At 34.8% G+C, this 27072-nt stretch overlaps 1 protein-coding gene across 8 annotated transcripts in view; it reads left to right on the top strand.

The window, feature by feature from the left end:
* The window catches only part of Kcnk2 (potassium two pore domain channel subfamily K member 2), a 191740-nt gene that overhangs the window by 89153 nt on the left and 75515 nt on the right, over window positions 1-27072 (top strand). For 4 of the 8 annotated variants that reach the window (XM_040277180.2, XM_078022805.1, XM_040277179.2 and 1 more), the window contains exon 3: window positions 10048-10165. The exons of the other annotated variants lie outside the window; for them this stretch is intronic. In XM_040277180.2, coding sequence (XP_040133114.1) covers window positions 10048-10165 — 118 coding nt within the window. The remainder of the gene's footprint in view (window positions 1-10047; window positions 10166-27072) is intronic. 8 annotated transcript variants of the gene reach the window in all.

Consider the following 27072-nt stretch of genomic DNA (forward strand, 5'->3'; position numbering starts at 1 on the left):
GGATTTCAACCACTTCAATATCTGCCATCTGTAGTGAGTATTTGAGAATGTAATTGAGAAAGTCAGGGGAAATTTGAAGGAAAGCAAAGTGGCTGACAGGATGGGTATGAATTACTATGTTTGGGGAAGTTACTCATATATTATTTTTGCTGTCTTGATTTTTTTTGTAACACTGAGCCAAGAAGTATAAACATATTAAAACAGTTTTTGCAAGACTTCCTTTTCTCTGCATAATGTTAGCAAGTCATTAGTAAACTTCCTCTTCGGTATATTAAGAAATTTTACCTGGAATCTGAAAGCAGAGAAATTTCTGGTGGGATTATTAATGGCAATGAGTCAACTCAGTTGAAGTGAGAGATACATAAATTTTATGTGGCCTCCAACAGGATCTGTCTATCATACTCTCACTGGAATGTTTCAGTAGGGTGGTGTTTGGCTTTTATTGATGACTAATTTGGGTTGTAGGAAGTTTGTTGATTCAAATATCAGTTTGTAACTGATCACTTTGATGTGTGTGTGTGTGAGTGTGTGAGTGTGTGTGTGTGTGTGTATCTACAGCATGAAAATTTTAATCTTTGCTGAGTTCTTTAGTTATATATTGAAGATGGGATAGGCAAAAAAACTGCATTTGTCTTTTAAAAACTTTTTTTTTTAGTTGTAGATGGACACAATATCTTTATTTATCTATTTTTTTGTGGTACTGAGGATCAAACTCAGTGCCTCACATGTGCGAGGCAGGCGCTCTACCACTGAGCTACAGCCCCAGCCCCTCTATTTATCTTTTTTTATAATTATAAAAGATTGTCTTTCTATGGAAACTGAATAATTTTCTTAACCATTTCTACTATAGTTACATTTATATAGATATAAAACATTTTTGGGGGGTTAAACTGTATCTGATATGAAAATAAAGGCTTAAGAATATATTGGAAAATCGAATGAGCAGACATCAGTTACCTTCTGTTGGAACAAACCAACATAATGTTTCAAGTTTAGAAACTATGGAGGCAGGTAGTTGACAGAGTAAACTCTCTTTGTCACACTTTAGCTTATTTCTTCTCATCAGTTTAGAAATTCAGGTCTTAAAAACATACTGTGTGAATATATATTGGTTATTGTAGCAGCCTTAGGCAAAGAGTATAAAAATATCTTCTTAGATGTTGTATCCCTGATTTCAGTCTCCTACCTATTCAAATTCTACTTTGAAGACAATTTATTTTAAAGGAAATTTCTAGAAAAATAAAGTGACTGTAAATTGAACTAAGTTCCTATCTTGTTCTTCTAGAACTCTTTATTTTGCTATTTAAATAAACTTTATTGTCTTTCTTTCTATTTGCCCTTTTTGTTTTATATGAAAACCTTCTTTCTTCATGATCTTCTTTTCCCTTACTAATCTTTTTTCCCTCCATTCGGATGGGGTAGAAGGTGGCCAGAAACATTGGCAAAAATTAACATTTCTATAAAATATTATTTCATATTCTACTAGGGAATCCCTAAAGACTCAAGGGAAAATGCACCACTGGAGAAATGCAGGTTTTATTTATTTTTTATTTAAAATTTTTTTTGGTAGTTGTAGATGGACAGAATGCCTCTGTTATTTGTTTATTTTTATGTGGTGCTGAGGATTAAACCCAGTGCCTTACATGCTATGCAAGTGCTCTGCCACTGAGCTACATCCCTAGCCCGAATGCAGGTTTTAGTATGCTTGCTTCACATGTATTTTTCTGGATCTTTCAGATTTGCAAGGACTCAGGTTCTTTACCATATTTTATTCTTTACTATTCACAATGTGCTCATTTTATTCAGGCTCAAAGAATGAAAGGATTTTAGTGTTTCAAGTTCATTTCTTGTCTGATGTATGAAATCTTCTCTATAATAACTCTGTAAATGGTCACTTGCCCTGGGACACCATTATACAGATTTATTCAATGATAGAGCCATGATCATGTCATATTGCAGGTAGCTACTCAGTGAGATATTGTGGTCATTTAAAGCTCTAAAAACTTCCAGATGCTTAGAACATGCTTATGTGAAAATTGTTGAACACATTTGATTATTACAACTACAAAAAAACAAAATTAAATATATGAATATTGCAAAAAAAATTGTTTAAGGGATTGTTTTGTCCGTTTAGTATTGTTTTCCAAAATACCCAATTACTTGTACACTATTTTATGATCAAAAAACCTTCCCAAGTAAATATGACCAGATACCCAGATAGCTATCATACCCAGCAGAATATACGCCTTTTGCTTTCTGGCCCTTTGATATCATCCACCCCCAACTCTGTTGTTCCCTGCTTTAGATTTTAAATTTTGGTTTCTACTAATAGGAAGTAAATTCACACTTTCAAAAGAACAAGAAAAAAGCTGTACACTTCATTAGCCTGTAAAAATAGCATTGACATGCAATTGCATAATCCTTAAATAGAAGGAACACCATGAGAAGGTAAGGCAGCAGATTTTAGTCTGGCACCAAAAAAAAAAAAAAAAAAAAAACCAAAAAAAACCTCCCCTGAAGGAAATACTCTCTTTTCTAAGTTGTAAAAATTAAATTTCATTTTTTTAAAAAAAGGTTGCTTTTTCATAAGAAGTTTCTAATATATGTGTGATTAAATTTAGGTCTCCTTTTACTTGCAAATATACTCTGGGACTTTTAAAACCGTTTTTGAAAAAAACATGAAATATATTTTGACTCAAATTGTTTCCAACAAAAAAAAATAGATTAAAAATATTATTATATTTTACCTTTCTTAATTAGAAAATATACTTTGGGGAAAAGTTGAAAATGTGCTTCTTTCCCGGTTTCTAAATATAGTGGCAGCTGACACATGTTGTATAAAAAAATGTGAAAGTATTAATCCTTTTGTTTTCTCTGTGTGAAATCAGAACTATGCTTTTTATAAAAGAAGAAGTATTGTTGATGTAAGATTTAGAAAACATAATGTTTATCAATACTTGTAACAATTATTTAATTGTAAGATGTAATTTGGGGATGTTGTTGACTATTTGGATTTATATAGCTATCTCTATTTTTCCTGTTATAAGTTTATTTTTTTTCAATTAGGTTAAAATGCATACTAATTAGTATGAATGTTTGATGTCAATTCATCAATGTAAAATTTCACTTTGACAAAATATAACCATCTTTATTATCTAGTATCTCTGGATTTCTCAGAAATATGCAAAAATTGAACAGAATTTGAGTTTCCACTAAGGAATTAACAGCTAGTTTATGTTTTCAGGAAGTAACATTCTCAGCAACATAAGATTTAACTTAACCTAGTAAGTACATACTCTTCACTGTAGAATTGTAAGCAAAGTCTTAACAGATTGATCCATTATCAATTTTCTGGTTATGGGAATTGGCTTTAATTCTGTAATAATAAATACCACAGTGCAATGAAATCTGGTATATTATTATACACTCTTCATCAAAACACAAGTACCATCCTTTTGTATGCTGATATTATAATGCCATTTCAAAGGCCCCAAATGCTCAGAGTTCAGCAATTTAGATGGTTGAATGTGCTATATGCATTACCTGAAGACTTCTCATGAAATATTCTTAAAGAGCAATGTGCTGATATAATGTGGTTTTCAAGAAATTGCGTGCTCCCTTGCCCTAAGTGGCACTCTAACAGAAATATCATGTCCTGAGTGGCACTCTAACAGAAATATCATTTTATTCAAGGAAGCCTATGTCATTGTTTTAATTTCCAGAATATTGTGAAAGGAGAAAGAACCAAAAAAAAGAAGATAGGTCTGGATTCTGGGGCTTATTCCTAGTGGTACAAAGGATGTGTCATGGGATAGTTTTCTGTGTAAATTCACTGTCAAGCCGTATGCTGCTGCCCATTGATGGAACCTAATTTGATATGTATAATGGCCTAAGAAGTAGCCCCAGTGATTGAGACTTCTACCTGTCATCGATAAGAGAAGAGATGCTTCTTGTGTAAATTATGCCCATAAATAACATTCCAGATAAATATGTCCAATAATTTTTTTTAAAGCTTAGGAAATGGATAATCCAGTGTGGATCCTCAACAATTCAAACATGTCAGTTGAGGTTACCAAGACTCCACCTGTGCTGTGTGTGGATTCTGAGCCTGTGAAGAGTAAGGCCCATCTTGAGATAGTCTCTGGTTTTGTTAGCAGAACCTTTCAAAGTTGTCATGTCCTCTGGGAGTATGGAACATTGACACATAGCCAGAGGTCAAAAGTGAGATGCATGAGGATCCTGCAGCCTCTAGCAACAACTCATAGGAGACTGTTGTTGATGAGTGATGACTATTTTTGTGTTGTAAACATGAATCATAAGGACACCTTTAATTATCTGCTCACTAAGTTATTTGACAAGAGCATCATTTATTATTTTGTCTTTCTCATTATGCATTCTTCTACTTTTTCAAAGTAACCTTGCTTACGTGTTTGAAATGGTCAGACATTGTACTGTAGATGTGTGATTGGATTTCTGAAGACTAGCTGCTCTCAAGGTGGAACTGATATCCTACAATGATATTGTCTCAAATGAAGATCTATGGTCATACCTAACATACTTTTGGCAAGACAATACCTATATTACTCTTTGAGGAATGGTATGATTATACAGGTGTCAGTATAATTATAAATGGAAATAATGGGGAAAAGGAGAAAAAATAAGAACATTCTTAAATATTCAATTAAAAAAATTTGTCATTTGGATCAGTTATACACACATCATTGTTGTAACATAATTGGTTGTTGACACCTTGTACCTGCAGTTCAGAATATCATTTAATATGTTCAAATTATTGTGACTCAACTTTTAGTATTATAGGTGTGGTAGTATATTTTAACGAAATCTTGAATATGATTTTAATAAGAAGATTTTGTAGAAAACATTTGGAACATTCTGTGTTGTTTTGAGGAACACGAGCAACTGAATATTCCAAAAAGGAGTGGAATTAGAATTTGTTGGTGTCACGTATTTTCAGATCCACTATAAGATTACTCTGAAAATAATACATCCTTCAGCCTTCCAGAGCTTGCTCAATTTCCAATATTTTTTCCTTTTATGAAAAAGTAGTCATTCTAATACCACATAACAAACATAAAGTTGGTTCTTAGCATTGGACTCATGGAAAGATTTTATGATTGTCCATAATTTCCTGGAATTTCATTAGTGCTAGTATATAATTCAAAGTAGTGTGTCTTATCAACTTTGGTGTTAAAGCTGAATATAGTTCCAATAGGCCAGAGGACACAGAGAGATCAACTTTTTATAATTCAAGAATGCACAAATTCACAGCAGAGCTCTCTGCGCCTTGAATCTGAAGCCATTATTGTCATGGAAACCAAGATTTTTTGTAATTACCTTTATGCATTATTGTTTTTATCATCTGAGTGCTTGTAAGCCTCTAAGTCCTCTCTTAAGTTGAAGTCTCTGTTCTTAACCAGAACCTTGTAATCAACTTCTTTTCCTTAGTGTACACTCTATATATTTGTTTATAAACTGAAGAGCAAAATTAAGTGTAAATTCAATCAACATCATCTTGTACTATTTTCAGGGTTTAGTCTTAGCAGCCCTTCCTTAATCAACAATTGAAGTAATCCTCTATTAGCATTAAATGCATAGGAATGCACATTTTCTTTATCTTAACCCAAAGAAATCAACCTGTTCATCAGTTGTCAACATTAACATGATTGTTCACAAAAGTTTCTTTTAAAGGAAAAGTTAATTTTATTATCTACTAAGTGATCATGTTACTTTAGTCATGTGATACAGCACAACTGGAAACAGTTCTCCTGAAGACATTTGCTAAGTGCTCTGATATCTGAATCAAGGATGAAATTGAGGAGTCCTAAGTCTGTGTAGGAAAGGGCATTTAGTTTCCTGTGGATGTTGACTGGGAGATTTTGTTCAAAAATATAAAACAAATTTATGAGAACTAGAGAAAAGACCTTATGGTAGATTCATTCTCATAGTGACTTGATGTATTTTTAGTTTAATCTCAAGCCTCTGTTTCAATCATCACAGCTCTGCCATGCCTATTTACAACCCACACATTGCCAGACACTGCCATTTCTGGTTATAGCTCTGGATTTGCTGCTTTTGAATTTAAATAATCTGTGGACTTTATTCAAGTATCTAACTGAGCAACATTGCACCTCACCATTGACAAAGGAAAGAACAAAATAAAAGCCATTGTTTATTTTTCAGTGCTGGGGACTGAACCCAAGACCTCCTGAATGCTAGGCAAGCACTCTACCACTGAGCTACACCCTCCACCCTTGGGAGGGGATAAAATGAAATAATGGTGTTGGCCATAAAAGCTGTATTAAATTAATTGTTGGCAAAATTTGCTTGCTTTAGCCAATAAGATAATCAATTCTATTTAATTGACTAGGTAAAGTCTGAAGACTTGCCTTCCCTTTTCTCATTTATATTTCTATCATTTATATTTTTACTTGGCTGTTGCTTTGCTCTTGTTTGTCACCATAGACTAATAATCATTTTTTAAAAATAAATTAATGTGTTAAAGAAATGTCTGTAAAATATTAAAATATACTATGTATGCATTTACAATCTGTCTAAACCTTCCTCTTTCCTGATGTTTACTGAAAGTGTTAGCTTTTCCTGGGAGTGACACCCTAGTGTTCCTGGGGCTTATGCCTACAGTGTTTGCCAGCACATGCAAAGGTGTGGCATCCCCATGTTTATTAGCTGTGAAGCTCTTTCTTCCAGAGTAACCAGCCAATAGCAGACTTATCATAAGCAGCCCTTTCAGATTTGTGATACCTTGATTTATTTATTTAGCTATATAAGCTATGCTTTTCCTAGTGTTAGAGTACATGAACCTATGATTTTCATTTGGTTTATGCTTAAATAAAATAATTTTCATCTTTTCACCTGTCAAATCCCATATATGGTTATTGCTAAATTAAATTATTTTTTGAAGGCATTTTTATTTTTTTAAGTTTTATCTTTTTCATATCTGCTCTCAGAATGTATTTAAACATCATTTTCTTGCCAATAGTGAAGATATTAAATGATCAAACATTCATTGAGGATTTTATATGATTAAGAACAAAGAATCTGCTTTTAATGTTCTTATTTAGCATTGGCTCTGGAAAAACTGGACAATGCAGTAAGAAATGAAAAGTAATAAAATGTAGCTATTGAAAGATGAGATTAAATGTCGTGATTTGTAAGTAATAACTTATTTAGTTTTAGTTTTACAGGTAGAGTTGAAATCAAACACACAAATAAAAGGGAATAATGAGTTACTTAGTATTAAGCAATGATTCTCAAAATGTGGTCCCCAAGACACTGTCAGAGGTTTGATGAGGTCAAACCTTATTTTCTTAATAATACTAAGGTATTTATGTTTTTTCGTTGTCCATAGTGGGCTAGCACTCTGCCTTTTGTCTTATGAAGGTGCACTGCAGTTTTCCAGAGACTATGTGATATGCTATCTTGACAGATTGAATGCAGAAGCATATATTAAAATAGAATTGTTGTCTAATGAGCCAGACTTTATAATCCTTTATAAAATTATAAAACTGCTTGTCTTATTACTACATATTTTGTTTGCTTTGGAAAACAATTATTTTTCATAAAGTAGATTACTTACACGAGCTTTTTACTTGTGTATGAATTAATCAACACATTTGAAAATTAGAAATTACAACATATGGTAAATATTAATACTTATTATCCAATAAACAAAAGTCTTCAATAAATTTTGGAACTACAAAGCAGTTTTAAGATATCAAATTTGAGACCTGCTGGTAAAAAGGATGAATGAGATGTATGTATATATTCAATAGTAATAAACAATTATAATTTAAAATGGAAAAAGAAAATACCTATAAAAATGTATAGATCTATATATAATATGTTAAAATGCTGTAGAGAAACATGCCATGTACATTGGTGAGAAGTTCAGCTATTATAATAATGTTAGTTTTCCTTATTTAATTTATAGGTTTTACATATTTTCCATTTTAAAACATGTGACATGTTTCAATGAAAATATATTAAACCCATGGAAATGAAAATTTCTATAAAATTTAACTAAATGATTGTAAAGTTTATGCAAGAATAAAAAGGCAATAACTGTAAAGAACATGTTTTGAAAGGAGGATAATGAAGTGAGAACTGCCTTATCTGGTATGAAGCTTACCATAGAGAGGTAAACAGAATGAACTCTCTCAAAACTCGCTTCATTGTGTGCTGTGTACATGGGTATCTATGTGTGTCCATTTGTGTACATTTAACATAGAATAAAGGAAGCATACTTAAGCAATATTATTCTCAATAAGCAATATATAAAGGTAAACATTTTCATTAGTCCTGTAAAGATAACATGTTATTAATTTTAGAGGTATTGCTAAGCATTCATAAATTGTAGGAGGTCAGTTGTGATACCCTCCTTGGATAACTGTTTGCTACTGTACCTCAGGTGCCTTCATAATCTTTAGTGTGGCACATTTATTTCTAACAATATCTCCTGGGGGAGTGTTCAGAAATAGAAAGCATGTATACACAAATATATCCAAAACAGCATGTTTTTTTTATAATGAGACAAATTTTAGAACAACATATGCATCTACATATAGGACCATGATTATGTAAATGTGCTAATGACAAAGAAAATATGCAGTGGAATCATGTTAAGATTAGAGAATGCAACATTTCATATCACAAATCCAACTATCCAACTATAATTCACAGATCCAACTATGTAGAAAGCATATCAAACTACCTTGAGTATATACCTATACTGTTTTAACAGGAGCTGGGGTTATCTCAGGATTCAGGAATTATATGTTTAGTTTTAATTATCTTTTCAATGCATTTTCATAGTGTCTTAATTTTTTTCACAAGTATAGGAGTTTCCATTCACAGATGAATACAAATCAGATATTGTAAGAGTCAGCTTGAAATGAAATTTGAAATTTTGTTTCATCTCTTGGTTTCCTGATTTTTTCCATCTTTTTTTTTCTAGTCACTTTCTTGGGAACTATCTCCATTTTCTGAATGTACTTAATGACCCTTTGCCATTATACTATATAACTAAATAACTAATCCAGTCACTCTTTTCTTGATCTTTTATTTACTTATTCAATGAAACTCTTTCAGATATTAAAATCTGAAAATTAAATGATAAAGACCTCTAAAACTCTATTTACAACAGAAATATCCTCTTCTATAATTTGTATATTTCTCTTCTGTACATTTTCGTCTCATATGTTTTCTTATTATTTCTTCTTAGTATCTTCTTCTCTCCTTCTCCAACATCTGATGATTGAAGAAGGGATTATAATGTCATCTTTCTGTCTACCCCTCAGTAATAGTTGGAGAAGAATTAGATCTTAATGGTCCCTATTTAAATAGTGCAGATGTTAATCTTTAGTGATTTTCATTGCTATACAATTAATAAGAATGTATTGAAATTTGAGAAATCTAAATCTAACTGGATTGACAAGCTTGACAGTAAATTGCTATGCTTTTTACTTTCTTCTTCTTTCTTTCCACTTAGGCTGTTTTTTTAGGGGGAAGAGTTTTTTAATATATGGTCACTTCAATTATAGACAACTCAGTCTTGGATGCATATGTTTAACATTTGAAATGATTACCACTTTGGAAATACTCTTTATTGATGAAACTACTACATGTTATTTAATTGTAATTTGCAATCTGATATTTTAAATTTTAACAAATCTGTGGTGCTTATTAGAGAACATTGTTATATACTTAGTTGTTTAATTCAACGTGCCACTATGTTAATTGATGATATGAATGCACATTAGTTGTACCCATTGTTTATTAGAAGGTTCATGCAGATCCATTCACTTGATATCAAATGTATTTTTCTTACTATTGAACTGCTATGAAATTCTTTACTGTGAAGTTTTAATATCTACTTTCATTTTAAATAGAAAATTAAAACCTTAAAATTGATTCTCTTTGTCTAACTAGTCATTTCTGGGGTGGGATTGATACTGTTTGATGCCTCTCTGTGATTGATGTGCACTGATAAATTTCTTTTTAAACTTGCAGCAAATAGTGGCAGCAATAAATGCAGGGATTATACCCTTAGGAAACACCTCCAATCAAATCAGTCACTGGGATTTGGGAAGTTCCTTCTTCTTTGCTGGCACTGTTATTACAACCATAGGTAGGAGACAACTTATTTTGTGTTTTATTTTGGTATAGTTTGTGACCTAAAATTCATTTGTTTGAATTTATTTATATAGTTGAGGAAGAAAGGTCTTCCTAAGGTAGAAAACTAGATTGTGATAAAATGGTTCTGAAAAAGAGTCCTGAAATTTTGAACAGAGGAGTCATAGAAATGAATTAGTCATTGCTTTTGGACGCCGAGTTATATTTAAAATAAATCTGAAACTCTGGAGCAACACAGTAGAGACATTTAACAAATGCATAGTAATGTCAAGACTGGCTTGAAACAATGATTTCTTAGGACAAGTAGTTTTAACTTTCTGTGTGTCTTTATTTCTTTAGTGTTGCAGGAAAGGATTTGACTACAGTTTCAGTATTCTTTCCATGAAGTTCTTTGATATCAACTTTTTCAATTTGTAAATTTTAACTCTTCATTTCAACAAACTGAGTGTTATTACATGCTCATGTGTATGATTCTTTCATGGTTCATTTTTTAATATGTTATATTTTATCAGTGGCATAAACATAAAAAAAAGTTCACACCAAAATGCAAGGATCAGAAAAACAAAGTCATTTAGGCCCCTGAGGTTTTTCCTAATCCCACCATTTGTTTAATGTTGAAAAGGGTCACAGAGGGATCATGACTTTGTCCTTGAGCTTTATCATGCTTGCATTTAGCACCTTCCACACAGCAGAATGGGTACATGTAGAAGATGTCTTCTCTCTGTGAATCAGTCAATGTCCCAGAATAGATTAAATGCAGACCCCACGGTGGAATTAATGTTTGCCATCCTGTGGGGTTTAGCAAAGATTTTTGTTTTCCTGCTCAGGGAAGGGGTGAGTTTAAAACATAACTTTTAAGAAGGGAGAAAGAAGTTCACTTGTCACCGTTAAGAATGATGTTTAGGTGGGAGAAAAATCTATGTGAAAAGGGAAGTTCTTCCCTTCTGCATGTGCTAATAATGAGAATTTCTGTCATGGGACTGATTACATTGAGATTCTGAAAGTTTCAATTATATTCTGTAATGTCATTCATCAATGATAAAGTGTGTGAAATTTTTAAATCTGTGCTTTATATCAAAGTCCTCGATAAGAGAACATGGAAAATATAGGGGTGAACTCTGGCTTAAAATTCTTTTCTTTGGCAGGAATCTGTAGTGGTTGCCATTGTATGAATCCACCGTGGTGCCCCTGTGCATTGTATCACTAGTCAGCAAAATACATATCTTAGCATGTTGATTTTTTGCTTGTGTTAGGAGGTCAGGAAACGGTGTACTCTTACGTTTCTATCAGCTAGGTCAAAAGTTGTGTGGCTGTGAAAATCTGGAAGAAGGGCAACCTTGATTTCTAACCATAATAATAGGGTTAAGCTTGAGGCTTAGACATGTTGGCCATTTCTACCATGGAAATAACTATTTATTGTGTAAACTACTTAGAGTCTGTGAGGGAAAAAAAAAGAGAGCTCACAGACTTGAGTGAGAATGGCTTGTTTCTGCCCAATGAAAACTCCAGAGTCCAAGTTATAACTCATCATGACCTCCACTAAATTATTTTGCAAGAGACTCAGTCATTATACAGACTTACTGTTGCATCATATGTTTATAAACAGTCTCGTTGTTTAAATCCCCAGATTCAGTAAGTTTTTCAGACATATACTTCAATGCATGAAAAAAAAATAAACCATTATTACCAGCTTTACCCCAAATTATAGCCATTAAGCACAGTAGCTGATTATTTGGGTTATTTAAGTAGCTGCCTTACAGCCCAAATCTCCCACTGTTTCTTTCAGTATTTAGTCTTAGGTGGCTTAAGTCACTCTGAGTCACTCGTATGGGGACTTCTTACTCCATAGGCTTTTACTCCTAGGTCAAAACCCTCTCACATCACCTTGTATTAGATTATGATTTAGGACAAACTTAAGCTTTGGCCTCTATCATGTGTCCATTTGACATCTAAATTATGGTTCCATATAATTTAAGGTATAATTATTAATATTGCTAATGATAATAATTGTGTGAGCTTTGAAGCGTCTGTTAGAAGTCATAGAAATTGTAACTTATTGTATTAGTTACATTGAATTGGTCATTTTAAAAATAGTATTTGGGAGACTTATAGTAAACAAATTTCAATGGCTTTTATAGGGTACTTAGTACAGGCAGTGCTTCATGGAGCTAGACTGTTAACAATTGTCCAGGGTCTTTTTGTTCCATTTTATCAATTTGTCTAAGAAGCAAATGTGACCCTTGCTATTCTTTCAAAATATGCCCAAGGGAAGGTTAGTTGTTGCATATTAAAATTTAAAACAACATTTTACAGAAACTTTTCATATATCTATATGTTCTTTCCAAACCTTTCACAAATTCTATTCTCTATACCTACAGAATATGAGCCATCCTTGACTGTTGTTTTCTATCCTACCCCATATCCAGTTCATCAGCCAACTATGCCGGCTCTGCCTTTAAAGTAGATCCAATTTTAACTACTGCTCACCTTTCAAATTGCCACTATTTTGGCATTCATTTTAGCATCATTGCAGAAACTTGCTTGGAACTCATCTGTGGTTTCCAGCTGTCAGAGCTTGTCTGACTCAACTAGAAAGATGAAGGTCTGAGAGGTTAGGGATTTGTAGTTGTTTGGGTCTTTTCTGTTTCCCCAGTGCTGTTACATATTGGGGTGGGGGCTTAAGGATTATTTTTGGAATGAAAAACAAATAGCCATCTTAAGTGGTATGAATGTGATATATTGGGCATTTCTTAACACTCAAGTGATATTTAGGCTCTAAATTTTTAGTTTCTTAAACAGATTTTGTTATCAATTTATTTGTTCATTTATTTTTTCAACAATCAATAGAATATTATGCTCTGCTGCTGCAAAGAAAAAAAAAGATAAATTCTTTGGCCCTAAATAGCACATGAATTAGTCTAGGAAGCCAGAGGGTTAATAGACATTTATAATATAGTGTGCCAGGTGCTATGAATCAAGAACATTTAATGGAATGTATAGGGTGACGCTTTCCATAGATATCAGAGTAGGGGAGTATGTAAGGAATGGACAGAGGGTACTTGCCTTTCCTTAGTAGATGTTGTCCTCATTGAGAATGGAAAGAGAATTAGGGATTTGCCAGGTAAATGAAGGTGGAAAGGGAACATTTCAGACATTGAGAGACATGCAGGAGAGACCGGGTAAGAGTCGGTGTGGTCTGCAGATTATCTGGAACGGTTACGGTTGAAGGGGTTCATCCTCAGGTTCATGCAAATCAATATCAATGTAAGAGGCTCTTGTTGGATCAGCACTACTTTTTCCACTGCTGGGAATATTAGGAAGTAAGGGTACAGTCCTTGCTTGCAGTCTCATATGAAACTATTACACATATGAAATAACTGGAGAACAAAATGTAAGTCTTGTATAATCAAATGTTGCCTGGAACAATTGTTTAAGTGCTATAAGAACTGAGAAAGAAGGCAAGGACGTGTGGGTGGAACTGAGAGGGGAGGCTGAAGTGAAGATGTTAGAACTGAACTGTATTCAGAAGAAAATGTTTGGTTTCAGCTGATGAATGGGGGGAAGTGCCAGCCCCCCATCCCCATCTGTGCCATGATGAAGCAAAAATCCAGAATGAGTAATGAACAGGATATATTTGGGGGATAGAAAGGTAAGCATTTGAGGAGACCAAAGGAATTATTTAAAGAAGTAGTGGGAAATATTATTGACTGCTTGAGATGGGAAAAAGTAGGTAAATATGATTCAATTTTGGAGGATCTTTGTACTTACTATACTAAGATAGAACATGAATCTTCTGGGAAAGTGAAGTGAAAGGTTCACAGTGACATTAGAAGACGTATGTGTCAGGAAGAGGAGAAGTTGAACTGATAGCTCAGCTAAGAGAAGAAAGAGAAGGCCTTTGCTGTGACCTACAGGAGGGGGATAAGAGTGTCAGTTGGGAGACTGGAGCTGGTGTTGAAGGCAAAACACCAAAAGAATTAGATGCAGGGATCACCTGGTCTTGGTGACTAATAGAATGAGGAGAGAGAAGTCAAAATGTTGAAAGTGAAATGAATATTTAGGCAGCACACTTGTAATTCATAGAGAGTACTAGTCGTTCCTATTAAGAGAAAGGCAATAATAAAAAAAAAAAAACAGCCCAAATTTTATGTGTTATTTTAGGAAACTTTATTTTAGCTGTTTTTTGCTCCCTCTATTTTTGTTGGTTTATTCTTACATTCAGCCAGACTAGAAATGCACAGTGGTTCTGCTCCCACCTGGAGCTTGCATTCGGGTCATAAAGATAAATGACCAATGGGAACATTGATAAACAAGACCATGAATGATTGCAGTATATACAACAAAAGAAACTCGTGTGCAATAATAGAGAGAAACCAGAGCAGGGAGTGGGAGTTGTTCTGAAGGGGTTGATGCAAGAACTCTCTGAGGAGGTGACATTTAATCTGAAACCTGAAGGATGAAAAGAAATTAGCTATGTACAGAGAGAGGAAAGATGAGTTCAGTCAGAGGGCACAGGGTGGATGTTGGCATGTTCAAGGAACAGGTGATGTTGTGTGGTGGACCCTGGAGGCCTGGAGGGAGGGGAGCAAGAGGAAGAAGTGAGGGTAGCAAGATGAGTAGGAGCACGTAGGACTCAGTACGTCATGTTGGCTTTCTGCATTTGGTGGGAAGCCACTGCAAGATTTAACCAGGAGAGAGAACTGTGGTGTGACTTCAGCTGCCATTCAGAAAGCAAAAGCGGAAGCAGGAAGGCCAACAGGAAGTATGGCGTACAATCTATGCATGTAAGTCAGCTTTTTGTCGATGTGACCAAAAAGTCAACCTGACCAACTGAGAGGAGCAAAATTTTATTTGAGGCTCATGGTTTCAGTAGTTCAGTTCATACTCAGCTGGTTCCATCGCTCTGGTCCCAAGAAGAGGCAGGATATTGTGACTGGAGGTCACAAAGGAAGAACACTGCTCCTACATTCTTCCAGGGAATGTCACACCCCACCTACCTACAGTTACCACCCAGTTAGTCCATTCAAACTAGAAAGGAACAATTAGGTTCAGCTTTCATAATGTGGTCATTTCATCTTTGCATATTCAAGCATTAACACAGGAGCTTTTGAGGGATACCTCAAATCCAAACCATATGTCCCCCAAAGTTCATGTGTTGGAAACTTAATCCCCAATGCAACAATGTCAAGAGGTGGGACACCGAAGAAATGATTGAATCAGAGGGTTCAGCCCTCATGAATTGACTTATGCCATTATGGTGAAAGTGGCTTTCTAATCAAAGAGGTGGATTCCTGGTCAAAAGCTGAGTTTGGCTTCTCTCTCCTAACTGTCTCCTGCATGGTATCTTATGAGTCAAATATATTTCTTTTCTTTATAAATGATCCTATCAGTGGTGTTCTGTTATAGCAACCCAAAATGGAACTGAATCATATAATACAAAAATATATTTGTCTGGGTCCCAGGTCCCTGGCACAGAATTCTTAAAATACTCAGAATTTTCTGAGTGATGGGAATGTCCTCTGTTATTCATCATGAGCCCCTTTCCACCATACCTGAGTTTGTAGTAATGAGGTGACTCCTCATGAGCTCCTGGATGTTTTTAGAATGGGGCTAATAACCAGAAAAACTGCCTTAGTCTGTTTTTATTTTATTTTTTTACTTCTATGATAGATGACCACAGATTGGATAATTTATAAACAATAAAAGGTTATTTGGATCATGGTTCTGAAGGCTGGGAAGTCCCAGATTGAGGGGCTGAATCTATCGAGGGCCTTCTTGCTGTATATCATTCCATGGCATATGGTGGAAAGACAGCAGATTTTTTGTGTGCGTGTGTATGTGGGTACATGTGTGGGCACATGTGTGCACATGTGTGTGTGTGTGTGTGTGTGTGTGTGTGTGTGAGAGAGAGAGAGAGAGAGAGAGAGAGAGAGAGAGAGAGAGAGAGAGAGAGGAGGAAGGAGAGAAATGAGCTAAACCCACTCCCATGATAATGATATTGATCCAGTCATAGGAGCAGAGACTTCTTGACCTAATCACCAACCTCTTAAAAGTCTCCCATCTTTGCATCAGTATCCTTATTCTGGGAGTGAGTGAATACATTGAGGAGGTAGGATAGTGGTGTGCTAGGGAAAGGCATGGAAAATTCAAGACTTCTACTGCCCTTTCTCCACGCTTGTGTGCATACCCTATTCATCTCTCCTTTGGGCTGTTCCTGAGGTATAACCTTTATAGTAAACCAGAGTTAGCAAGTGCAGTGCTTTCCTGAGTTCTCTGAGTCTGTTGAGGGAATTATCCAACCTGCAGAGGGGTTGTGAGAACTCTTGAATATGGAGTTGGCTGGGCAGAAGTGTGGGCAGCCTGGGCTTGCCTTTTGCAGCTGGGGCCTGACATGGGGCAGTCCCATACAACTGAGTCCTCAGCCTGTAGGTCATGGATCTATTTTAGTCATCTTTTTTTGCTGCTTTGACCTAAAGACCTGACAAAAACAATTAGAGGAGGGAGGGTTTATTTTGGTTCTCAGTTTCGGAGGTCTCAGTTCATAGATGGCTGACTCCAGTCCTCAGGGACTGAGATGGGGCAGAACATCATAGCAAAAGTGTGTGGTGGAGGAAAAGCAGCTCAGGGCATGATAATCAGGAAGCAGAGAAAGAGAGACTCCACTCACCAGGGAGAAAACATACACTCCAAAGACCTGCCCCCAATGACCCACCTCTTCCAGCCACACCCTAACTACCTTCAGTTACCACTCAGTTAATCTCTATTAGGGAATTAATTCACGGATGAAGTTAAGGTTCTCATAACCCTTATTTAATTTCTAAACATTCTTACATTGTTTCACACATGAGCTTTTGGAGGACATCTAATACCCAAAGCATAAAAGCCCCTCCCAAATTTAATTGGTTGTTGGGTACCCATGTGGTGTCAGAGAACTGGGTGGAGGAAAAGCCTAATAAGGATGTTATTTCATTTATCCGTGTAACAGAAGATGCTGATACTAAGAAGAGAGCAGTGAGAAGGGTAAATAGTGGATAGAGAAATGATTTAGAAAGTCTGCAGATGAAGTTCTATTTTTTTCTTGGAATCATGCCTTGGGGGATTAGTGTTTAAATATCAAGTTGTTTGTGGAGGTTAATGTTTCAAATTTTAAGTTATATTTTATCTCATAAGAAATCAGTTCTTATGAGAAAAACTCTGGGGTTTTCCGTTGGAAGAGTGTAATGGACAACAGTATTAGATTTTGAGGACAGTTTAAGGATTAGAAAAAAATTAAGATAATTTTACTACCGGAGGGTGTTAAAATTATAATTAATAAAATGATATATTCTGTTAATGTCTAATTATACTAGCATATACTTATAATTAATATAATTTATAGAATTATAATTAAAATAATAAAATTTTCCACAATGGAAAATAAACTGGAATGCAGAGTCAGAATCTGTCCAAGTGACTCACTTAATTGTCCTGATCTCTGAGTGTCAGGATGCAAATAACAAGGACATCACTGTGGTCAGCAGTGACTGTAAGATCCCAAAGCATTCTTGTGACGTCCAAATGGAAAACATCCCCTTGGCGTAACATTTCTCATGTTTATGAAGAACTCTTATTTTCTACCACTTGAGACTAAATTCGGTTATGCAGCCTCTATGCTTTTTATTTACTTATCTTTTAAATTTTTGTTTCTATATTTTGAGCTAGCCACTAGGGTTTTCAAGTTGCTTTTAGCTAGATTGAATTGCTAAAGCTACTATGATAATGATCACAGAGTTATTGCAAACTTACATTTCTCCAGTATGGCATAATGTGTAATGGAATAGAAAAATAGAAAAAGAAAAAAAAAAGAGAAAAAGCAAATGAAAGGTTTGGAGTAATTTTAACAAGTAATTCCAGATAAAAGGCAGTGTGTTTTAGAAAGACAGAGTATGTTGAGAACTATGAAACTTTAATCTTATTTTCTGTTGGATGTAGTAGGAGACTATAACTTAAAAGTGAAGAAAAATTTCAAGTGTTTTCAGGCCAGCTGGATGACCACAAAACTCGTACCTGAACTTGGAAATGAATGGCCTTGAAGCAATGATGTAGAATTTGACAGTCACCATTTCTCCAGGGGAAGATTCCCTGTAGCACTGAGTGTTGAGTGCTAACTTGTTAATTTAATACACTCATAACTCCGTGGCATTTCACTAGTCCCTTAGAGAACTGTGTATTGAGTTTTGGAAGTCCATTTTAAACAAAAGTTAAGGGCTCTTTCAGACAACTCAAAAGGCAAATAATTTTGCAAGGTGACCTTCTGCTTTGACTCTGTTATTACATTTCCCTTTGTACCAGTTTCTTAGAGAAGATGATAATTTTTTTTAAAAAAGATCTAATTCTAGTATTGTGTAATTGAAATACAGAAGTTGAAATTAAGTTGTTTTTGGTCTTGGATTCTCTGTTACTCTTCCCATGCCCTTCAATTTATAAAAATAAAACATATCTCAAGATGTTAACATATGTTCCTGCCATTCAAAATCTGTATGCAGATTTATTTATTTTCTAAGTTAAAATGTATTTGTCAGAGAAAACGCCTATGGATGGAAGTTAAGTTTACTGAGCGCAAAATTATATTGGATGGGCGACACATCTGAATTATTTCATAAATTGTATTGTAGATGCCTAAGCCAGTAATGACATAGATTAGTCATCTTCTCTTCTCTTTGCAAATGTATGTTATATCAGGCAAAAATGAGGTTCGAATCAGAGGACCTAGTATTCAGTCCTGCACTGGTTGAAAAGGATTGGGAAACATTAGGGACATAACCTTCCCAGGAATTAGATAATTTTTTCTTTCTTTTTTTAATAGGAGAATTCAGAACAGTAGAGTATAGATCTAGTAGAAATTTCAGTAAGAGGAGAGCTGGCCGTCGGATTCTAGCATTATCATCATCATCATCTAGGGGTTTTTCAAGTTATGAATTGCTTGTATCCTGGAAGAAAAACACATTTTTTCCTATATTTCTGCATATTTCTGAAAAGTTTGCAGTAACATATTTTAATCTTCTGGAAAGAAATCACTGTCAACTGTCATGATCTTGAAATTAACCAAAACATTGGAAGGAAGTAATTGTCATGGCCTGAATAAATGCAAAAATCTATTTTTTTTCCCTTGCTCTCCCCTGCCTAACCTCTGAAATGCAGTGCTGTTTGTCCTAGATTAAAGATTTTATAGAGCATCCGACCAACCACCACGTATGCAAGTTTTGTTCTGAATGTGGCCAAAACTAGGTGAGGTGACTATCAGGAAAGTATGTTTTGAGAGTGTCTCAAGTGTTCCACTTGATAACGAAGGAATGTAATGACATTTGTCCAGGCTTATTTAGTTTTAGCTAGTAATTATGTACATATTCATTTTTCCTCATTTCTGTTTTTTATCCTTGAATTTTTTTTAGACTTGTGCAATCTTACTCTTGGAAAATTGGCACTGTTATATAGTACTGTAAATATTGCATAATGTTTACCAAAGAAGTAAAGCATAATGCAAGTAAGACTAATTCTAAAGAAAAAGGAGTTTCATGCAGCCAGCTCTTGGCTCTAACATATCACTAGGGGGAACAGTGACAATATGAACTATTGAAAATCACAGTCATCCAAAAGATGCACATTAATTACTAATTTTAAACTTCTTGCCTTTTGAACTTTATTTTAAAAACCAAAACAGCAAAACAAGTGTCCAGGTTTAATTGATATGTCTACCTTCCCTCTAGGCTTAGATTTCCCTTATTGAAGATGCTAACAAAGAATGCAATTATCCAAGGCAAGCAACAAAGAAAAAAAAGAAAGAAGGGTGTGAAGGAAAAATAGTGAATTGACTGTTTTCACTCACTTTAACCACTTACCTCTGAGCACCTCCCCCCCCCCCCCCCCCCCCCCCCCCCCCCCCCCGGTCCACTGTCACACACAAGCTGTTCTCCAACAGATGCCAACAGGGTATTCTCTAATTCAGTCCAGTTCTGACACTGTCTACCTGGAGTTAGTGTAGGATTACACAGATTAAGGATTCAGACCCACAAGACTGCACCCACTTTAGGCCCAGGCACAAGTCCCAGCCTCCTCTATTTTTGACCTATAGTCTGTAAACTGGAGGTTCCCATGAACCCCTCCTTGGGTTTGACCTTTGCAGGAGCCATTTGCAGAACTCAGGGCAACAGTTTACTTACATTTATCAGTTTATTACAAATGCATTACAAAAGATCCAGATGGCAGACAGATGAAGGGGTACGTAGGGCAAGTTATGTGGGGAGGGGCATGGAGTGCCCTTGTCCTCTCCAAGAGAAGGGTGGGTCTTCCAGCATCTGCATGGGAAGTGGAACAACCCATACATAAGCTCCCAGACTCTGTAGGGTGGTAATTTTTATGGAGGCTTCCTCATGCAAGCATGATTGACAACACACTGATTCTCCAGGTCCTCTCCTCTCCTTCAAGGATGGCATGCAACTGAAGTTCCTAAGCTTCAAATCATGGTTTTGCCTTTATGGTGACCAGTCCCCATCCAGGAGCCCATGAAGAGCTATTTCGTTAGAAATGAAGACTCCTGTCTCCCAGGAAATGACAAGAGATTAGCAGCTCTATGTCAAAACCAGGGTCAAAGACCAATCATTAGAGCCAAAGATCCTCCTAGCACTCCTATTTCTCAAGAATTATCAGGGTGTTAGGATCTCTGAGCCAGGAACTGGGGATGAAGACCTAACTCTGTATTTCTTCTTATAAATCACAATATAATGAGGGGTGGGAAATAAGTACTAAGTACCTACCTTTTATAGAATTTGTGTTTTAGTAGTTAATTTCAGGGGTACTTGTGGACAACCTAATGAAACTATGTTTTAATTTTATTTGATACCAAAAGGGATTGTAAACATGACCTAATTAATATTATACTACAGCCAAATAATGTGCTGTACATATTCAAAGAGACTAGTTTCAATTACAAAGCTTTGAATAAGAATATTTCTCCAGAATTTTTTAAATGAGTGATATGGAAGAACTTTAGATTTCATTTTAGAAAACCTAAATTTGGGTTTTCGATTTTTCATTTGCAAGGGTTGTATATCTAAGCAAATCACAATTCTTTCATCCTTAAATTTTTTTTTCATTTGTCAATTTGTGCCAGTATTTCTCATGATCAGAATTGTTGTAAAGGTTAAATAAGATTAAATATGTGAAAATATTTATATTAGAGGAAACCAAAAGTATTTTTATGCATTTATTTATTTCACTAATAGTTAGAAAAAAATACACCATTTCTTAAAGCTATTATCAATATATATTAATTCTTAAATTTTTTCAATTATTTCCTTCACATGACTTAATATTTTATTTAATATATTTTTATTAGAGTATTATAGTTAAATAATAGTTGGGTTCATTCTGACAAACTCATACATGCATGGAATTTGATTTACTCCCATTTCAGTTCCTAAGTGTCCCCCTTTCCCTACCTCTTCTCTCTCCTTCCTCTACTCAATTGATCGTCCTTTCACTTGTGTATTTATTTATTTTTGATTAGTGCCTAATAATATACAGAAAGGTAGAATTAACTGTGGCATATCTATACATTTACATAGTGTGATTTTGTTAAATTCATTCCATATTTCCTCCTATTTTCAGTCTCTCCTCCCTCTCAATTTCAAAACTTCTTCTATTCCACTAATCTTTCCTATATCTTTAGGCTATCTGATCCCCCCCCTCCCGCTTTTCCCTTATTTTGCTACAGCTTCCACATATGAGAGAAAACATTTGACCCTTGCTTGTCTGAACCTGGCTTATTTCACTTAGCATGATATTCTCCATTTCCATCCATTTATGGCTGAATAAACACTTCATTGTGCATATAATCACGTTTTCTTGATTTGTTCATCTATTGATGGGCATGGGGCTGTTTCTATAATTTGTCTATTGGGAGTTGTGCTGCTATAAACATTGGTGTGGCTGTATCTCTATAGTATGCTGATTTTTGTTATTTTGGAGTGGGATACCTGGGTGATACGGGGGTTCCATTCCTAGTTTTTTGAGGAATCTGCCTACTGCTTTCCACCGTGGTTGTACTAACTTTCAGTCCCACTAATAATGAACGAGTGTACCTTTTCCTCACATCCCCATCAGCATTTTTTATTATTATAATTATTCATATTCTTGAAAAATGCCATTCTGACTGGAGTGAGATGAAATCTTAGTGTAGTTTTGATTTGCATTTCATGATTTCCAGTGATGTTAGACATATTTTCATATATTTGTTAGCCATGTGTGTTCTTCTCTTGAGAAATGTCTGTTGAGTTCTTTTGCCCATTTATTGAGTGGGTTATTTGGTTCTTTTAGTATTAAGCTTTTTGAGTTCTTTTTATACATGGACACTAATACCTGTCAGAGAAGTAGTTGACAAAGGTATTTTTCCCATTCTTTGGACTATTTCTTCATGGTGTTGTTTCCTTTGTTGTGCACAAGTTTTTTGTTTTTTTTTTAAATTGATGGCATCCTGATTGTTGATTCTTGCTTTTATTTCTTGAGCCTAGGAATCTTGTTAAGGAAGTTGGTGGCTGCACCAGTATGATGGAGTGATGCCCTTATGTTTTCCTCTAACAGTGAAATCTTTCTGGTCTGATTCCTAAGCCTTTGATGCACTTTTATTTGACTTTTGCACAGTGTGAGCAATAGGGATCCAGTTTCATTATTCTACATATGGCTGTTCAGTTTTCACAACACCATTTGTGTTTAATATATTTGAAACATAACGAGATTCATTCTCAAACCAGTTATTTCTTCAATGCTGTATAAGACTTGACTGATTTCTTCACCTAGTTAATTTTTAGTTTGGCTTAATGCAATGTACCCACTGATTATTTTAATGATACAGAGATAACCCAAAATATGATTGTCAAAATAACATGCAATGCCATCTTGAAGTGTTGATATAGTAAAAATCGATATTAGTACAAACCTCTTTTCTGTATAATTTTTGAAAGTCCATATCGGTCAATATATTAGGAAGGATATGCTAAGTTATTTTCTGTGACAATCTCTCACATTTTGGTGACTTTACAAAATCAGAGTTTTCTTTTTGTTCACACTGAATGTCTCGTGTGATAGACAAGAGGTCTCTGCTCATTGTGCTTGTTCTGCCAATGATGCTTCCTCTCTCTGGCTCCTGTCCTGATCAGTGGGAGTAAGGAGGTTGTAGAGCACATGCATACTGGTTAATCAAGCTTCATACAAGTGTGCATGATATTTTTGACTCATTTGACACTGACCAGACCAATTTTAGGAGCATATGTGGGGAAACACAATCCTACTGTGTACTCAGAAAAAAACAGCATATATGGTGACAGCCCAGATGACTATTATAACTTCTTTTAAAGCTGATCTACTAGTTGATTACCTTCCTTTAATGTTATTCAATATTTAAACTCAATAATATTTAATAGGAAAATATAGTTTATGTATTAATTTGCTTTTCTAGAATATGTCCCAGTGACTCTATAACTGCAAAAGTTTTATTTTTCCCACATAATGTTGACTCCTATTGCATTACTGAGGGAGATGATGTTCCAAAAAAGACCTTCCTAGACAGTGATTTTACCAGTGAATACGTCTCAAGAAAGAAAGAAAAAGAAAAAAGAAGAATATGTAAAGTCCTCCTAATGTCTTTTTTTTTTGGCAAAGATTTTATTGTTATTGGTGATATTATGTAGGGACTCCGTAAGCAGTTAGGATTTTGTGGCAGTGACCATTTAACAAGTTAAAAATCATGATGTTGAAACATTCAAACTATTTAGAAAAATAAATGAAAAGGCTTAGTTCACTTACTGTGTAGAAGCAAAATCATGCAGGGATCAACAAAGTGTGGCCTGTGAACAAAATCCAGCTTGCCACCTCTTTTGTGTAATTAATAGAACACAGCCACACCCATTTGTTTTTGTATTGACTTTGGCAGCTTTCATGCTATAATGGCAGAATCAAATAGCTATAACAGACACCGGAGAGCTTCCAAAGCAGAAAGTATTTACTATCTGGCCCTTTGCAGAAACAGTTTGCCAGTTACTGGACTAAAGGAAAGAATGAAAGAGAAGGGGAAAGAGTAAGATTTGTAAACAGAAGGTGTGGATTTGAATCCTGGTCCTAATATTTATTCATTTGTGTGATTTTGACCAGATTGTTGAACTTTCTTGAGTTGTTTTCTTCACATAAATAGCCTAAATGACTTTCTAACAGATGCTTAACCATAATTGCATGTGCAGTCTTATGGAATTTTATGCAAACTCAAAAGATAATGTATTTAACAATGCTTCATAACTAAGGATGCAAATAAAATTGATCATTTTTAAGAACAGATTGCATTTCATTTCTTTAATAAAGTTTCAGATCAGACTTGTGACTTAATTTCTATGAACTCTGAAAGATACCTAGATAAGCTTCCAGGGTCTGTAATTATGTTTTATGGAGAGTCCACAGTGCATGACAGATTTTCAAAAAGGCCATGCTTAGCACCATTTACTTGAATAATTTCTACTTAAATTTTCAGAGTTTAAAACATCATGCTAAGTGAAGTAAGCCAATTCCCAAAACCCAAAGGCTGAATGATCTCTCCAATAAGTGGATGCTGATCCATAAAAATGGGGTGGGAGAGTGTGAGATAAATGGAGAAACTTTTGGAAAAGGAGGGGGTGCAGGAAAGATGGTAGAATGAGATGGACATCATTACCCTAGGCACATGTATGACAGCACATATGGTGCAATGCCATACCATGCACAATCGGAGAAATGAAAAGTTTGTGCTTCAATTGTGTTCAATGAGTCCAAATGCATTATGCTGTCATATATACCTAATTAGAATAAATAAATTAATTAAAATAATTTAAAAGTGGATGGAATTTGAAAAAAAATGTTATTTTTGTGGATCTTCAAAAATTGAGAAAAAACACTGCATTGGAAACATTGTAGCCATGTCGTAAGGTGGATGCCACCACTATATGACTGCTTTGAGAGCTGACTCCAATGCTCAGGAGACCACATGAAAATGCATTTTTAAAAATTAGAAAGCCTATTTGTGATGTTTAGATCTGAGTGATATTATAGTGTCAGATATTTTCAGTTCTCCTCACTTCCTACAGATTCTGAGTTGTTTTCTGTAAGCACGGTGAGATCTGTTGTATTTTAGAAAACTGGAGCGCTACTGATCTCAATCTATGACATCCTGGGTTTAAAAAACAAAATCAGAATTTGATGAAAAAATTGAAGGAAATGAAATCTAAGTGCTGGAAAAATAAGTCAATAAGTTGTTTGGGGGCTAAGTCAGGGATTAAAATTGCAGTTCATGACAATAAGTAGGAGGTTGTTATGATAAAGACACAGTTAATATGGATAATGATAAGCTCTGTCTTTAAGCAATGTTTCCTGGTCGACTTTTACAAATGTTGGCTGAGAGTTTGAAGATGTATAGTGCTAACTGCCTTTTAAAATTCATGGCAACTCTAGGAAGGATCTATAAATAGAGACAACTCAAGATAGATGTTTTTCTTATGTCAATATAGAAAGGATATCAATTTTACATGGCAGTGTTGGGTATGAAAATAGTGAGGAATTAATGGTAGCTCACTTGAAGTCAAATGCTGTATGCTTTCACTTAAAAATCAATACAAAAGACATGTGCATGAATTAAAAAACAGATGAGAACCAAGCAAGCTGTCTAAAGAATATAGACATGATATGTAGCATGACAGATAAGTCCTTCCCCTCAGTCTGACCCCCTGCCCTGTCTCTCATCTCCTATAGACTGAGCCATGGATACTGATACCATTTTTGTTATCAACCTAGATATCATTTGTGCTTATGTATGCATGTGTGACACAGTTTATGTGTCTTTATTATGCAAGAGAAATTTGCTCTGTAATTTGGTACCTCCACATAATAAGAAATCATGAAAAATTTTTGTCATTTCTTGAAGACTTGGTTTATTATTGAAGCAACTACCTAGAATTTTGTTTTAAGGATCTGTCATAATTTCTTTAATCCCCTAAATCTCCTATTCATGACTGCTCGCTGTTTGCCACTATGAACAGAACTGTGCTGGATATTTAAATTATACATACAATTCCATTCTTTATCTGGTACCTTTTTTTGTTTTGTTTTGTTTTTCTTTTTGGTTTTGTTTTGTTATTGAATCCAGGGGCACTTGACCACTGAGTTATCTCCCACTCTTTTTATATTTTACTTTGAGACAAGATCTTGCTAAGTTGCTTAGGGTCTTGCTAAATTGCTGAAGCTGGCCTTGAACTTGTGATCCTTCTGCCATAGCCTCCCTAGCTGCTGAGATTTGGGGCATACAACACCATGCCTGGCTTTGGTACCACTTTTTAACAGTAATTTTACTGTGATTTTTTAAAAAAATCATGATTATGAGATTTTTTTTTTTTAAAAATCAAAGTATACATATAGGTATATCCTTTTTCCCATGTGGTAATATGTGATAATATTAAAGTATAAATATACCAAAATGTATAAAAAAGGAAAATCACTAGATCTGACCATTTTTCCTTAATGCTACTATGTATCTGCTTGACATTGTTGATATCATATATAATCACTGGTTTTAGAGATACTTAACATGCCAGTATACATGATCTTCATGGATTTTCTAATTTCCATTCAATGACTTTCAAATTAAACAATAAAAATAAAGTAGTAATATGAACTTCAAACATATAGAAAGTCATCACTTAATCTACTTGTTGGTACAATTCTTCCTAGTTACACTATACTACTTTTGTAAAGGGAAGACAAATTTTTGTTGACTTATTTTCTAGGCAAGGTGATCCATTTATCTCAAGTTTTGTATCATCTATGTAGGATCCAAAATGTGTCACTTAAACT

This window comes from Ictidomys tridecemlineatus, chromosome 10, assembly GCF_052094955.1.
Source record: "Ictidomys tridecemlineatus isolate mIctTri1 chromosome 10, mIctTri1.hap1, whole genome shotgun sequence".
Taxonomy (NCBI): domain Eukaryota; kingdom Metazoa; phylum Chordata; class Mammalia; order Rodentia; family Sciuridae; genus Ictidomys; species Ictidomys tridecemlineatus.